Raw genomic sequence first — 13,674 nt, forward strand, 5'->3', positions numbered from 1 at the left:
GGGGGTATATACTTAGCAGTGGAATTACTGAGTAACATGGTATTCTAGGAAATTTTTGAGGAACTACTGTTTTTAACAGTGGCCAAGCCATTTTGCTTCTTTTTTCTGGCCACACTGTGAAGCATGTGGGATCTCAGTTTCCCAACCAGGGATCAAAGCCAGGCCCTGTGCAGTGGAAGTTTGGAATCCTAATTACTGAGCTGCCAGGGAAGTCCCTCTCTCTGATTTTGATTTGCATTTCCATAATGGCTGTTGATGTTATCATTTCAGATACCATTTCTATATCTTTTTTTGAGAAATGTCTATTTCTCATTCCCAGTCCTGTGCCCATTTTTAAATTGAGTTGCCAGGTCCCATATTGAACTCAAGTTGGAAGAGGTGAGTCCGGTCTCAAAAATGGAGGTAAAACCGCCGCCCGGTCGCCCCCAGCCCGACTCCGGCCGTCGCCGCCGCCGCCGGGGGGAGGAGGGTCATGATCCCAAGGAACCAGAGCAGTTGAGAAAGCTGTTTATCGGTGGTCTGAGCTTTGAAACTACAGATGATAGCTTAAGAGAACATTTTGAGAAATGGGGCACGCTTACAGATTGTGTGGTGATGAGAGACCCCCAAACAAAACGTTCCAGGGGCTTTGGCTTTGTGACTTACTCTTGTGTTGAAGAAGTGGATGCAGCAATGTGTGCACGACCACACAAGGTTGATGGGCGTGTAGTGGAGCCAAAGAGAGCTGTTTCTAGAGAGGATTCTGTAAAGCCTGGTGCCCATCTAACAGTGAAGAAAATTTTTGTTGGTGGTATTAAAGAACATACAGAAGAATATAACATGAGAGACTACTTTGAAAAGTATGGCAAGATTGAAACCATAGAAGTTATGGAAGACAGGCAGAGTGGGAAAAAGAGAGGATTTGCTTTTGTAACTTTTGATGATCATGATACAGTTGATAAAATTGTTGTTCAGAAATACCACACTATTAATGGGCATAATTGTGAAGTGAAAAAGGCCCTTTCTAAACAAGAGATGCAATCTGCTGGATCACAAAGAGGTCGTGGAGGTGGATCTGGCAACTTTACGGGTTGTGGAGGAAACTTTGGAGGTGGTGGAGGTAACTTTGGCCGTGGTGGAAACTTTGGTGGAAGAGGAGGCTATGGTGGTGGAGGTGGTGGCAGCCGAGGGAGTTATGGAGGAGGTGATGGTGGATACAATGGATTTGGAGGTGATGGTGGCAACTATGGCGGTGGTCCTGGTTATAGTAGTAGAGGAGGTTACGGTGGTGGTGGACCAGGATATGGAAACCAAGGTGGTGGATATGGTGGCGGTGGTGGAGGATATGATGGTTACAATGAAGGAGGAAATTTTGGAGGTAACTATGGTGGTGGTGGAAACTATAATGATTTTGGAAATTATAGTGGACAACAGCAATCAAATTATGGACCCATGAAAGGGGGTAGTTTTGGTGGAAGAAGCTCGGGCAGTCCCTATGGTGGTGGTTATGGATCTGGTGGTGGAAGTGGTGGATATGGTAGCAGAAGGTTCTAAAAACTCAGAAGAAAAGGGCTACAGTTCTTAGCAGGAGAGAGAGCGAGGAGTTGTCAGGAAAGCTGCAGGTTACTTTGAGACAGTCGTCCCAAATGCGTTAGAGGAACTGTAAAAATCTGCCACAGGAGGAACGATGATCCATAGTCAGAAAAGTTACTGCAGCTTAAACAGGAAACCCTTCTTGTTCAGGACTGTCATAGCCACAGTTTGCAAAAAGTGCAGCTATTGATTAATGCAATGTAGTGTCAATTAGATGTACATTCCTGAGGTCTTTTATCTGTTGTAGCTTTGTCTTTTTCTTTTTCTTTTCATTACATCAGGTATATTGCCCTGTAAATTGTGGTAGTGGTACCAGGAATAAAAAATTAAGGAATTTTTAACTTTAAAAAAATTGAGTTGCCTTTTTGTTGTTGAATTCTTTATATATTCTGGATACTAGAAACTTAGGATATATATGACTTGTAAATTCTTTCCAATTCTGTAGGTTGTTTTTCATTTTCTTGATGATTTTCTTAACTAGTTACTTTTCTAAAAATTTATTTTTGACTGTGCTGTGTCTTTGTCGCTACAAGTAGACTTTTTCTCTCCAGAGCGGGCTACTCTTCATTGCAGTGCAGGGGCCTTACTGAGAAGCATGGAGGCATGAGGGCTTCAGTAGTTGCAGCCCTTGGCCTCAGTATTTATGGGGCATGTGCCTCGCTGCCCCTTGACATGTGGAGTCTTCCCAGACAAGAGATTGAACCTGTGTATCCTGCGTTGGCAGGTGGATTCTCAGCCACTGGACCTCCAGGGAAATCCATGACCTTGATAATGTTTTATCACACATAAAACTTTAAATTTCTGATTAGGCTCACTTTGTCTATTTTTGCTTTTTTACTTGTTCTTTTGGTATCATATTGCTTGTACAATGGTGTCCATTGCCAAATCTAAATGTATGAAAATTTACTCCTATGTTTTCTTATAAGAGTTTATGGTTTTAGTTCTCTAATAGTCATTGATTTATTTGGAGTTAATTTTTGTATATGATGTGAGGCAAGGGTCCAACTGAATTCTTTTGCATGTAGAAATCCAGTTCCTGCAGCACCACTTGTTGACCATTTCTTTTCCCATTGAATATTCTTAGCATCTCTCTTGAAAATCAGTTGGCCATAGATTCATAGGTTTATTTATGGATTCTCAATTCCATTACATTGATCTATGTGTCTATCCTTATTCCAGTAACATGTTGTTTTGATTGCTGTAGCTGTGTAATAAGTTTTGAGATCAGAAAGTGAGTCCTGTAGCTTTATTCTTCTTTTCCCAAGATTGTTTTGGCTATTTAGGCCCTCTTGAAATTCCATACAAATTTAAGGATTAACTTATCTGTTTCTTCAAAAAGGCTATTGGAATTTTGATAGTGATAACATTGAATGTATAGATTGCTTTGAGGAACATTGCCATATTAATATTGTCTTCCAATTCATGAATACAAGTTTTTTTAAATCTTTATTTTGATCTTCTTTAATTTCTTCAACAGTGTTTTATGGTTTTCAGTGTATGAGTTTTTAACTCTATGGTAAAATTTATTCCTATGTATTAATATATTATCCTTTTACTTGTACTTCAAATGAAATCATTTTCTTAATTTATTTCTTTGCGCATTGCTGATGTGTAGAAATACAACTGATTTTTGTATGTTGAGCTGGTAACTTTACTCAATTTATTAGCTCTACTCATTTTTTGGTGGATTCTTTGGGATTTTCTATATACAAGCTCAGCTGTTAATGGAGTTTTCTTTATTTCTTTCCAATTTGGATTTTTTTTTTTTACTGGATGTTCTGAATAGAACTTTCAGTACAATGTGAATATAAATGGTGAAAGTGGATGTTCTTGTCTTGTTCCTGATGATAGAAGGAAAAGCTTTCAGCCTTTAATGACCGAGTATGATGCTGGGTGCAAATTTTATAAATGACCTGATTACATTGAGGAAGTTTCTTTCTATTCTTAATTTATTGAGTGCTTTATTAATCATGAAAGGGTGTTGGATTTTGTCACATACTTTTGTTATATCAACAAGATGATAGTATTTTTTTTATTCTTCATTCTATTACAGTGATATATTCCATTGATTTTCTTATTTTTCCTTTTTCCATTTTTTGGCTGTGCCAAGTGGCTTGCAGGACCTGACCAAGGATCAAACCTGGGTCCCAGCAGTGAAAGTGCGGAGTCCTAAGCACTGGACTGCAAGGGAGTTCTGTCCATTGATTTTCTTCTGTCAAACCACTCTTGCATTCCTGGAATAAATCCCACTTTGTTTTGGCATATAATACTTTTATATACTGTCAGATTTTGTTTGTTGGTATTTTGTTGAGGGTTTCTGCATCTATATTTATAAGGGATATTGGACTTTTAATGTTATGGTAACACATAGAATGGAAGAAAATATTTCCCAATTATAGATCTGATAAGGGGTTAATATCCAGAATATACATAAAACTCCAAAAATTCAGCAGTAGCAACAAAACAATCCAATTCAAAATGGGTTTGCCCAATTCACAAATGGGCAAAGGACTTGAATAAACACTCCTCCAAAGAAGATACAGGAATGGCCATTAAAGACGTGAAAAGATGCTCAACATCACTAATCATTAGGGAAGTGCAAATAAAAAGCAGCATATCCATTAAGATGGCTACTATAAAAAAATAGAAAATAAATGCTGATGAGGATGTGGAGAACTTGGAACACTCGTAGACTGTTGTTGGAAATATAAAATATGGAATGATAAAGCTACTATGGAAAACAGTATGGTAGTTACTCAAAACTTTAGAAATATAATTACTGTATGATCCAGCAGTTCCACTTCTAGAGATACATATCTACGTCTATATATCTGCTTTATATATATAGCATGGTCTTGAAGAGATATTTGTTCTGCTGCAGTTCATAGCAGCTGATCATAACAGCTAAATGAGACCAAGAGTCTACCAAGGGATGAATAGATAACAAAATGAGGAATATTGATATAATGGAATATTATTCAGCATTAACAGGAAGGAAATTCTTCAGTATGTGTACAACATGGATGAATTTTAGTCAGAATAAAAAAGACAAATTGTAATGGAGGTTACCATGGACTGAGGGGAGGTGAGTTGAATGGAGAGCTGTTGTTTAATGAGTATAGTTTCAGTTTTGTTAAAACAAAAAGTGCTATGGAGGTGGATGGTGGTGATGGTTGCATAACACTGTGAAAGCATTTAAACAAGAAACATCCCTGATCTTGTAGGGAAAACTTTCGGTCTTTCACCATTGAGCATGATATTTGCTGTGGGTTTTTTTTTTTTTCATATATAGCTTTTGTTAAGTTTAGCTTCCTACTTTTCCTAGTTTGTTGAGTGTTTTTAATCAGGAAAGTGTGTTGGATTTTGTCAAATCTGTTTTCTGCATAGAGAAGATTGTATGTTTTCCCGTTTATTCTGTTCATGTCATATATTTTACTGATAGATTTTTGTATATTGAATCAAACTTGCATTCCAAGACTAAATCTTATTTAGTCATAGTATGTAATCCTTTTAATATGCTACTGAATTTGGTTTCTAGCATTTCATTATGGGTTTTTGAATCAATGTTTCTAAGGGATAGTTATTTGTAGTTTTCTTGTATTATCTTTATCTGATTTTGGTATCAGGGTAATGATACCAAATTCCAATACCAATGATACCTCATGGAATGAGTTAGGAAGTGTTCCTTCAATTCTTGGGAAAGGTTTGAGAAGGATTGGTATTACTTCTTTAGATATTGGTAGAATTCACAATTGAAACCATCCAGTCCATGGCTGTTTTTGTTGGGAGGGTTTTGATAGCTATTTCAATTTCCTTAATAGTTACAAATCTATTCAGATTTTCTAATCTCCCCATAATTTAATCTTTGAAAGGTTATGTGTTTCTAGGAATTAGTGTATTTCATCTAGGTTATCCAATCTGTTGGCATACAATTGTTTACATTAAGTTGATGCAAAAGTAATTCTGGTTTTGCATTGTGGAAATTGTCATTTGATATTGGAATACTGGAATCCAATTGGAATACTGGAATTTAAGAAAATAAATGTGGTTATGTTAAACATCATTTTAATGTGCATTTCTTGCTTTATTGTTTTTACTAATGAATTATTGTGTGCTTTGTTACTCAGTCATGTCTGACTCTTTGTGACCCCGTGGACTGTAGCCTGCCAGGGTCCTCTGTCCATGGGATTCTCCAGGCAAGAATACTGGAGTGGGTAGCCATTTCCTTCTCCAGGGGATCTTCCTGACCCAGGGATTGAACCTGGGTTTCCTGCATTGCAGGTGGATTATTTACCATCTGAGCCATGAGGGAATATGAAATTAATTATTACTTGCTGTTTATTTTATATGTATTTTAGACTATGGAAATGATGTTAGACAAAAAGCAAATTTGAGTGATTTTCTTATTCGAGTTCAAAATGGGTCATAAAGCAGTGGAGACAACTTGCAACATCAACAATGCATTTGGCCCAGGAACTGCTAATGAATGTACAGTGCAGTGGTGGTTCAAGATTTCTGCAAAGGAGACTAGAGCTTTGAAGATGAGGAGCACTGTGATTGGCTATCAGAAGTTGACAACGACCAACTGAAAGGACCACTGAAGCTGATCCTCTTACAACTACATGAGAAGTTGCCCAAGAACTCAACGTCTCCCATTCTATGGTAGTTTGGCATTTGAAGCAAATTGGGAAGGTGAGAAAACTTTAGTGGGTGCCTCATGAGCTGACCACAAATCAAAATAATCATCATTTTGAAGTGTCATCTTCTTTTATTCTGTGCAACAACAATGAACCATTTCTTGATTGGATTATGACGTGCAACTAAAAGTGGATTTTATATGACAACCAGCAATGACCAGCTCAGTGGTTGGACTGAGAAGAAGCTCCAAAGCACTTCCCAAAGCCAAACTTGCACCAGAAAAAGGATTTCACTGTTTGTCGGTCTGCTGATAGTCTGATCCACTACAGCTTTCTGAATCCTGGCGAAACCATTATATCTGAGAAGTATGCTCAGCAAATTGATGAGATGCACCAAAAACTGCAATGGTCAACCAGCATCAGTCAACAGAATGGGCCCAATTCTTCTCTGAGACAATGCCTGACTGCATGTCATAAAACTAATGCTTCAAAAGTTGAACGAACTGAGTTACAAAGTTTTGCCTCATCTCTCATTTTCACCTGACCTCTTGCCAACTGACTACCACTTCTTCAAGCATCTTGACAACTTTTTGCAGAGAAAATGCTTCCACAACCAGCAGGAGGCAGAAAATGCTTTCCAAGAGTTCATTGAATCCCAAAGCATGGATTTTTATGCTACAGGAATAAACAAACTTATTTCTCATTGGCAAAAATGTGTTGATTGTAATGGTTCCTATTTTGATTAATAAAGATGTGTTTGAGCCTAGTTATAATGATTTAAAATTCAGGGTCTGAAACTGTAATTACTTTTGCACCAACCTAATAGTAGTTCTTTTGGCTGTGCCGGGTCTTTATTGCTTCAGGGGCCGCTCTCTAGCTGTGGTGTCTGGCTTCTCATTGTGATATCTGCTCTTGTTGTGGAGCATGAGCTGCAGGGCAAGAGGGCTTCAGTAGTTGCGGCTCCTGGGCTCTAGAGCACAGGCTCAACAGTGTGGCACATGGGCTTAGTTGCTCCATGGCATGTGGGATCTTCCTGGACCAGGGATGGAACTCTTGTCTCCTGCATTGGCAGGCAGACTCTTCAACACTGAGCCAGGGAAGCCCTTTTTATAGTACTCTTAAAATCTTTTATGTTTCTGTAGATTTGGTAGTAATGTATCCATTTTCATTTCTTTTTTTAAATAAAAAAATTTATACAATATTTTTTTATTGTGCCCTATGGCATGTGGGATCTTAGTTCCCTGCCCGAGGATGGAACCCACACCTCTTGCAGTGGAAGCATGGAATCTTAACCACTGGACCACCACTTGCATTTCTAAATTGAATAATTTGGTTCTCCTATCTTTTTCCCTTAGCTCACCTAGCAAAGTTATCCATTTTGTTGACATTTTCAAAGAACCAATTTTTGGTTTCATTGATTTTCTCTACTGTTTTTCTATTTGTTTTCTTTGCTCTACTCTTTATTATTTATTTTCTTCTTCTGTCTTTGAGTTTGGTTTGTTCTTCTTTTCCTAGTTTTTTGAGTTTAAAGTTAGAATGTTGAGCTTTCCTGGTGGTCCAGGGGTGATGAATCCATTTGCCAATGCAGGGACATAGGTTAGATCCCGCGTCCAGGAATATCCCACATACTGAGGGGTAACTTAAGCCCATCGCCACAACTACTGAAGTCCGTGCTCTCAAACCTGTGAGCCACAACTGCTGAGCCCACATTCTGCAGCTACCAAAGCCTGCACGCCTAGAGCCCGTGCTCTGCCACAAGAGAAGCCACCACAATGAGAAGCCCATGCACCACAACTAGAGAGTAGCCCCTGCTCACTGCAGCTAGAGAAAGCCTATGTGCAGCAACAAAGACCCAGTGCAGCTAAAAAAATAAAAAATTTAAAAATTAAAGTGTTGATTCGAGATTTTTCTTATCGTTTAAAATATATTTAAAAATTTTTATTTATTTAAATTGGAGGCTAATTACTTTACAATATTGTGGTGGTTTTTTGCCATACATTCGACATGAATCAGCCATGTGTTCCCCATCCTGAACCCCCTCCCACCTCCCTCCCCATCCCATCCCTCTGGGTTGTCCCAGTGTACCAGCTTTGAGTGCCCTGTTTCATGCATCGAACTTGGACTGGGTCATCTATTTCACATATGGTAATATACATGTTTCAATGCTATTCTCTCAAATCATCCCACCCTCGCCTTCTCCCACAGAGTCCAAAGTCTGTTCTTTACATCTGTGTCTCTTTTGCTGTCTTGCATATAGGGTCATCATTACCATCTTTCTAAATTCCATATATATGCATTAGTATACTGTATTGGTGTTTTTCTTTCTGACTTACTTCACTCTGTATAATAGGCTCCAGTTTCATCCACCTCATTAGAACTGATTCAAATGTATTCTTTTTAATAGCTGAGTAATATTCCATTGTGTATATGTACCACAGCTTTCTTATCCATTCATCTGCTGATGGGCATCTAGGTTGCTTCCATGTCCTGGCTATTATAAACAGTGCTGCGATGAACATTGGGGTGCACGTCTCTTTCAGATCTGGTTTCCTCAGTGTGTATGCCCAGGAGTGGGATTGCTGGGTCATATGGCAGTTCTATTTCCAGTTTTTTAAGGAATCTCCACACTGTTCTCTATAGTGGCTGTACTAGTTTGCATTCCCACCAACAGTGTAAGCAGGTTCCCTTTTCTCCACACCCTCTCCAGCATTTATTGCTTGTAGACTTTTGGATAGCAGCCATTCTGACTGGGTGAGATGGCATCTCATGTGGTTTTGATTTGCATTTCTCTGATAATGAGTGATGTTGAGCATCTTTTCATGCGTTTGTTAGCCCTCCATATGTCTTCTTTGGAGAAATGTCTGTTTAGTTCTTTGGCAAGTTTTTTGGTTGGATCCTTTATTTTTCTAGTATTGAGCATCATGAGTTGCTTGTATATTTGGGAGATTAATTCTTTGTCAGTTGTTTCGTTTGCTTTTATTTTCTCCTACTTTGAAGGCTTTCTCTTCACCTTGCTTATAGTTTCCTTTGTAGTGCAAAAGCTTTTAAGTTTAGTTAGGTCTCATTTGCTTATTTTTGCTTTTATTTCCATTACTCTGGGAGGTGGCAAACACCAGAGCAAAACCTTTCCTCTCAGCATCATTTTCTCTGCGTCTACATGTTTTGCTATGGTGTGTTTTTATTTTCATTTATCTCTAAGTATTTTATAAGTTCTCATTTGATTTCTTCTTTGATCCATTGGTTATTTAAAAGTCTTTCTGTTTTTTATTTTGTTATTGATATCTAGCTTCATTCTGAGTGGAGAACATACTTTGTGGGACATCTATCTTTTTGAAATGCATTCAGACTAATTTGGGGCTTAACAGATGGTCTGTTCTGGAAAATGTTCCATGTATACTTGAGAAGAATGTGTACACTATTGTGGGATACAGTGAACACTCTATTATATGTCTGTTAGATCTAGTTAGATTAATGTGTTATGTTCTCTACTTCCGTACATATGTTCTGTCTGGCTGTTTCACCCATTATTGAAAGTGGGGTATTGAAGTCTCTAGTTCTTATTGTACAACTATTTCACCCTATCTAGTGTCTTTTCATTTTGCCTTGAAACATTACTTTGAGCATTTCTTGTTCTCACTGCTTTCAAGAGTCCCTGTTTGTCTTTCTCTTTTAAATTAATTATGATGTGTCTTGGTGTGGGTCTCTTGAATTCATCTTACCCAGTGTTCATTGAGCTTCCTGGATGCTTATATTAATGTCTGTTATCAAATTTAGGAAGCTTTCAGGCATTATTTCTTCAAATATTCTCTCTGCTTTTTCTCTTGCTTCTCACCTGGGAGTGCATAATATGTATGTTGGCCTTCTGGATGTTTCTAGGCTTTGTTCACTTTTCTTTAATTTAAAAAAAATGTCCTCAGACTGGATAGTTTTCATTGTTTGACCTTTAAGTTCACTGATTAGCTTTTCTTCCTGCTCAATTCTGCCTTTGAAACTCCCTAGTGAATTTTTCATTTTGGTTAGTATACTTTTTAGTTCCAGAATTTCTTTTTAGGTTTTGATCTCTTTATTGCTTTTTCCATTTTGTTCACATATATGTATTTATTTATTTATTTTCACACATGACTTTCTTGAATTTCTCCATAGCCTTTAAGTTTTTAATTATCTTCAAAACAGTTGTTTTAAAGAATTTGTCTAAAAGGAGGCAAGAATATACAATGGAGAAAAGACAATCTCTTTAATAAGTGGTGCTGGGAAAACTGGTCAACTACTTGTAAAAGAATGAAACCAGAACACTTTCTAATGCCATACACAAAAATAAACTCAAAATGGATTAAAGATCTAAACATACGATCAGAAACTATAAAACTCAGAGGAAAACATAGGCAAAACACTCTTTGACATAAATCCTCTAGGACCCACCTCCCAGAGGAATGGAAATAAAAGCAAAAATAAACAAATGGGACCTAATTAAACTTAAAAGCTTTTGCACAACGAAGGAAACTATAAGTAAAGTGAAAAGACAGCCTTCAGAATGGGAGAAAATAATAGCAAATGAAGCAACTGACAAAGAATTAATCTAAAAAAATATACAAGCAACTCCTGCAGCTCAATTCCAGAAAAATAAATGACCCAATCAAAAAATGGGCCAAAGAACTAAACAGACATTTCTCCAAAGAAGACATACAGATGGCTAACAAACACATGAAAAGATGCCCAACATCACTCACATTAAAGAAATACAAATAAAAACCACAATGAGGTACCATCTCACGCCGATCAGAATGACTGCCATCAAAAAGTCTACAAACAATTAATACTGGAGAGGTTGTGGAGAAAAGGGAACCCTCTTAAGCTGTTGGTGGGAATGCAAACTAGTACAGCCACTGTGGAGAACAGTGTGGGGAATCCCTTTAAAAAACTGCAAATAGAAATGCCATATGACCCAGCAATCCCACTGCTGGGCATACACACTGAGGAAACCAGAACTGAAAGAGATATGTGTACCCCAATGTTCATCACAGCACTGTTTACAATAGCCAAAACATGGAAGCAACCTAGGTGTTCATCGGGATACGAATGGATAAGAAAGCTGTGGTACATATACACTATGGAATATTCAGGTCAGTTCAGTTCAGGCGCTCAGTCATGTTCGACACTTTGTGACCCCATGAATCGCAGCACACCAGGCCTCCCTGTCCATCACAAACTCCCAGGGTTTACTCAAACTCATGCCCATCAAGTTGGTGATGCCATCCAGCCATCTCATCCTGTGTCGTCCCCTTCTCCTGACCCCAATCCCTCCCAGCATCAGGGTCTTTTCCAATGAGTCGACTCTCTGCATGAGGTGGCCAAAGTATTGGAGTTTCAGCTTCAGCATCAGTCCTTCCAATGGAATATTACTCAGCCATTAAAAAGAATACATTTGAATCAGTTCTAATGAGGTGGATGAAACTGGAGCCTATTATATAGAGTGAAGTAAGTCAGAAAGAAAAACACCAATACAGTATACTAATGCATATATATGGAATTTAGAAAGATGGTAATGATGACCCTGTATGCGAGACAAGCAAAAGAGACACAGATGTAAAGAACAGACTTTGGACTCTGTGGGAGAAGGCGAGGGTGGGATGATTTGAGAGAATAGCATTGAAACATGTATATTACCATATGTGAAATAGATGACCAGTCCAAGTTCGATGCATGAAACAGGGCACTCAAAGCTGGTGCACTGGGACAACCCAGAGGGATGGGATGGGGAGGGAGGTGGGAGGGGGTTCAGGATGGGGAACACATGGCTGATTCATGTCGATGTATGGCAAAAACCACTACAATATTGTAAAGTAATTAGCTTCCAATTAAAATAAAATTAAAAAAATAAAGTATTTGTCTAGTATATCTGCCATTACATCTCTTTCAAGGACAGTCTCTGTTGATTTATTCTTTGTTTGCTGCTGCTGCTAAGTCACTTCAGTCGCGTCCAACTCTGTGAGACCTCATAGACGGCAGCCCACCAGGCTCTGCCGTCCCTGGGCTTCTCCAGGCAAGAACATTGGAGTGGGTTGCCATTTCCTTCTCCAATGCATGAAAGTAAAAAGTGAAAGTGAAGTCGCTCAGTCCTGTCTGACTCTTCGCGACCCCATGGACTGCAGCCCACAAGGCTCCTCCATCCATGGGATTTTCCAGGCAGGAGTACTGGAGTGGGTTGCCATTGCCTTTGCCATTCTTTGTTTGAATGGGCCATATTTTCCAGTTTCTTTATATGCTTGTGATTTTTACTGAAACCTGGACATTTGAATCTAGAATCAGATTCTCCTGTTTCCTCGGGTTTGCTGCTTTTTGTTATTATGTTTCTTCCCTCCTTGGTTTCTCTAACCTGTTTCTGTGCCAGATGTCAGCTTGACGTGTAAACTTAGTCTTTTCAGGTCTTTTCTGAACCTACACCTTGGGCATGCAAGGTAATTTTCCTCCATTTATGCAGCTGATTTTCAATGTCTGGCTCCTAAAGAGGAAAAAGTGAAAAATGAAGGGTGAAGGGCACTAGTTTTTTAAGTACTATGAAAGTCATTTCAGCCAGAATGGGAAGGGCTGCGACAATGAAATCTTTGAGCTTCTGCTTATTTGGGAATGTCTTTTTCCTTACTTTTCAAGGATAATTTTGCCAGATATTAAAATTTTGGTGGATTTTTTTTCTTTCAACATTGAAAAAATGCCATCACATTACCTTCTGCTCTCCGCTGTTTATAGTGAGAAATAAACTGTATATATATATATAAATATAAAACACTCCATTATAGGCTATTACTCACATCTTCTCCTGTGAGAACACCAAAATCTCAACTAGCTGCTGAACAACCATCAACAGGAGAATGTTGGATCCCACCAAAAAGCATACCCTGTGTTCAAGGGCAAAGGAGAAGCCCCAACAAGAAAGCAGGAGGGGGGCAACTGCATTTAGAATCAAACCTCATACCTGCCGGAGATGGTCAGAAGGTGTAAACAAAACCTTGTGCACCCCAAGACCCAGGGAAAGGAGCCGTGACTTGCACAAGATAGTGAGCCAGAATTGCCTTTGAGTGAGTGTCTCCTGCAGAGGAACGGATCACCAGCGGCCTGCCACAGGGACAGGGGCTCTGGCTGCAGCAGACCTGGCAGGCACAGCATGTGGCGTAAGTCCACGAGGAGGAGGTCGCCACTGGTCCCACTGCAGAGATGCCGAGCAGATGACCCACATACTGGAAAACAATCATACCAAAGGAATCCTTGCACTGCTGCGACAGTTCTAGGGCCGACAACAGATTCTCCAACCTGGGGACCTGGCAAAGGGACTGAGAACATCCAGAGAACTTGACTTTGAAGGCCAATGGGATTTGATTATAGAGCTTCATTAGGACTGGTAAAAGACTCTTACAGGGCACAACCAAAACTTGCGCACACCAGGACCCAGGAGAAAGGGGCAGTGACCCCA

General features: G+C 39.0%; 1 protein-coding gene across 1 annotated transcript; it reads left to right on the forward strand.

Moving 5' to 3' along the window:
• The first annotated feature begins 396 nt into the window (after positions 1 to 396).
• On the forward strand, positions 397 to 1,913 carry LOC110137002 (heterogeneous nuclear ribonucleoprotein A3-like). The gene has a single exon (XM_070463908.1). The coding sequence runs from the start codon at positions 397 to 399 to the stop codon at positions 1,531 to 1,533; it is 1,137 nt and encodes a 378-aa protein (XP_070320009.1). The 3' UTR covers positions 1,534 to 1,913.
• Positions 1,914 to 13,674: the final 11,761 nt, after the last annotated feature.

This window comes from Odocoileus virginianus, unplaced genomic scaffold, assembly GCF_023699985.2.
Source record: "Odocoileus virginianus isolate 20LAN1187 ecotype Illinois unplaced genomic scaffold, Ovbor_1.2 Unplaced_Contig_9, whole genome shotgun sequence".
In the NCBI taxonomy this organism is placed as follows: Eukaryota; Metazoa; Chordata; class Mammalia; order Artiodactyla; family Cervidae; genus Odocoileus; species Odocoileus virginianus.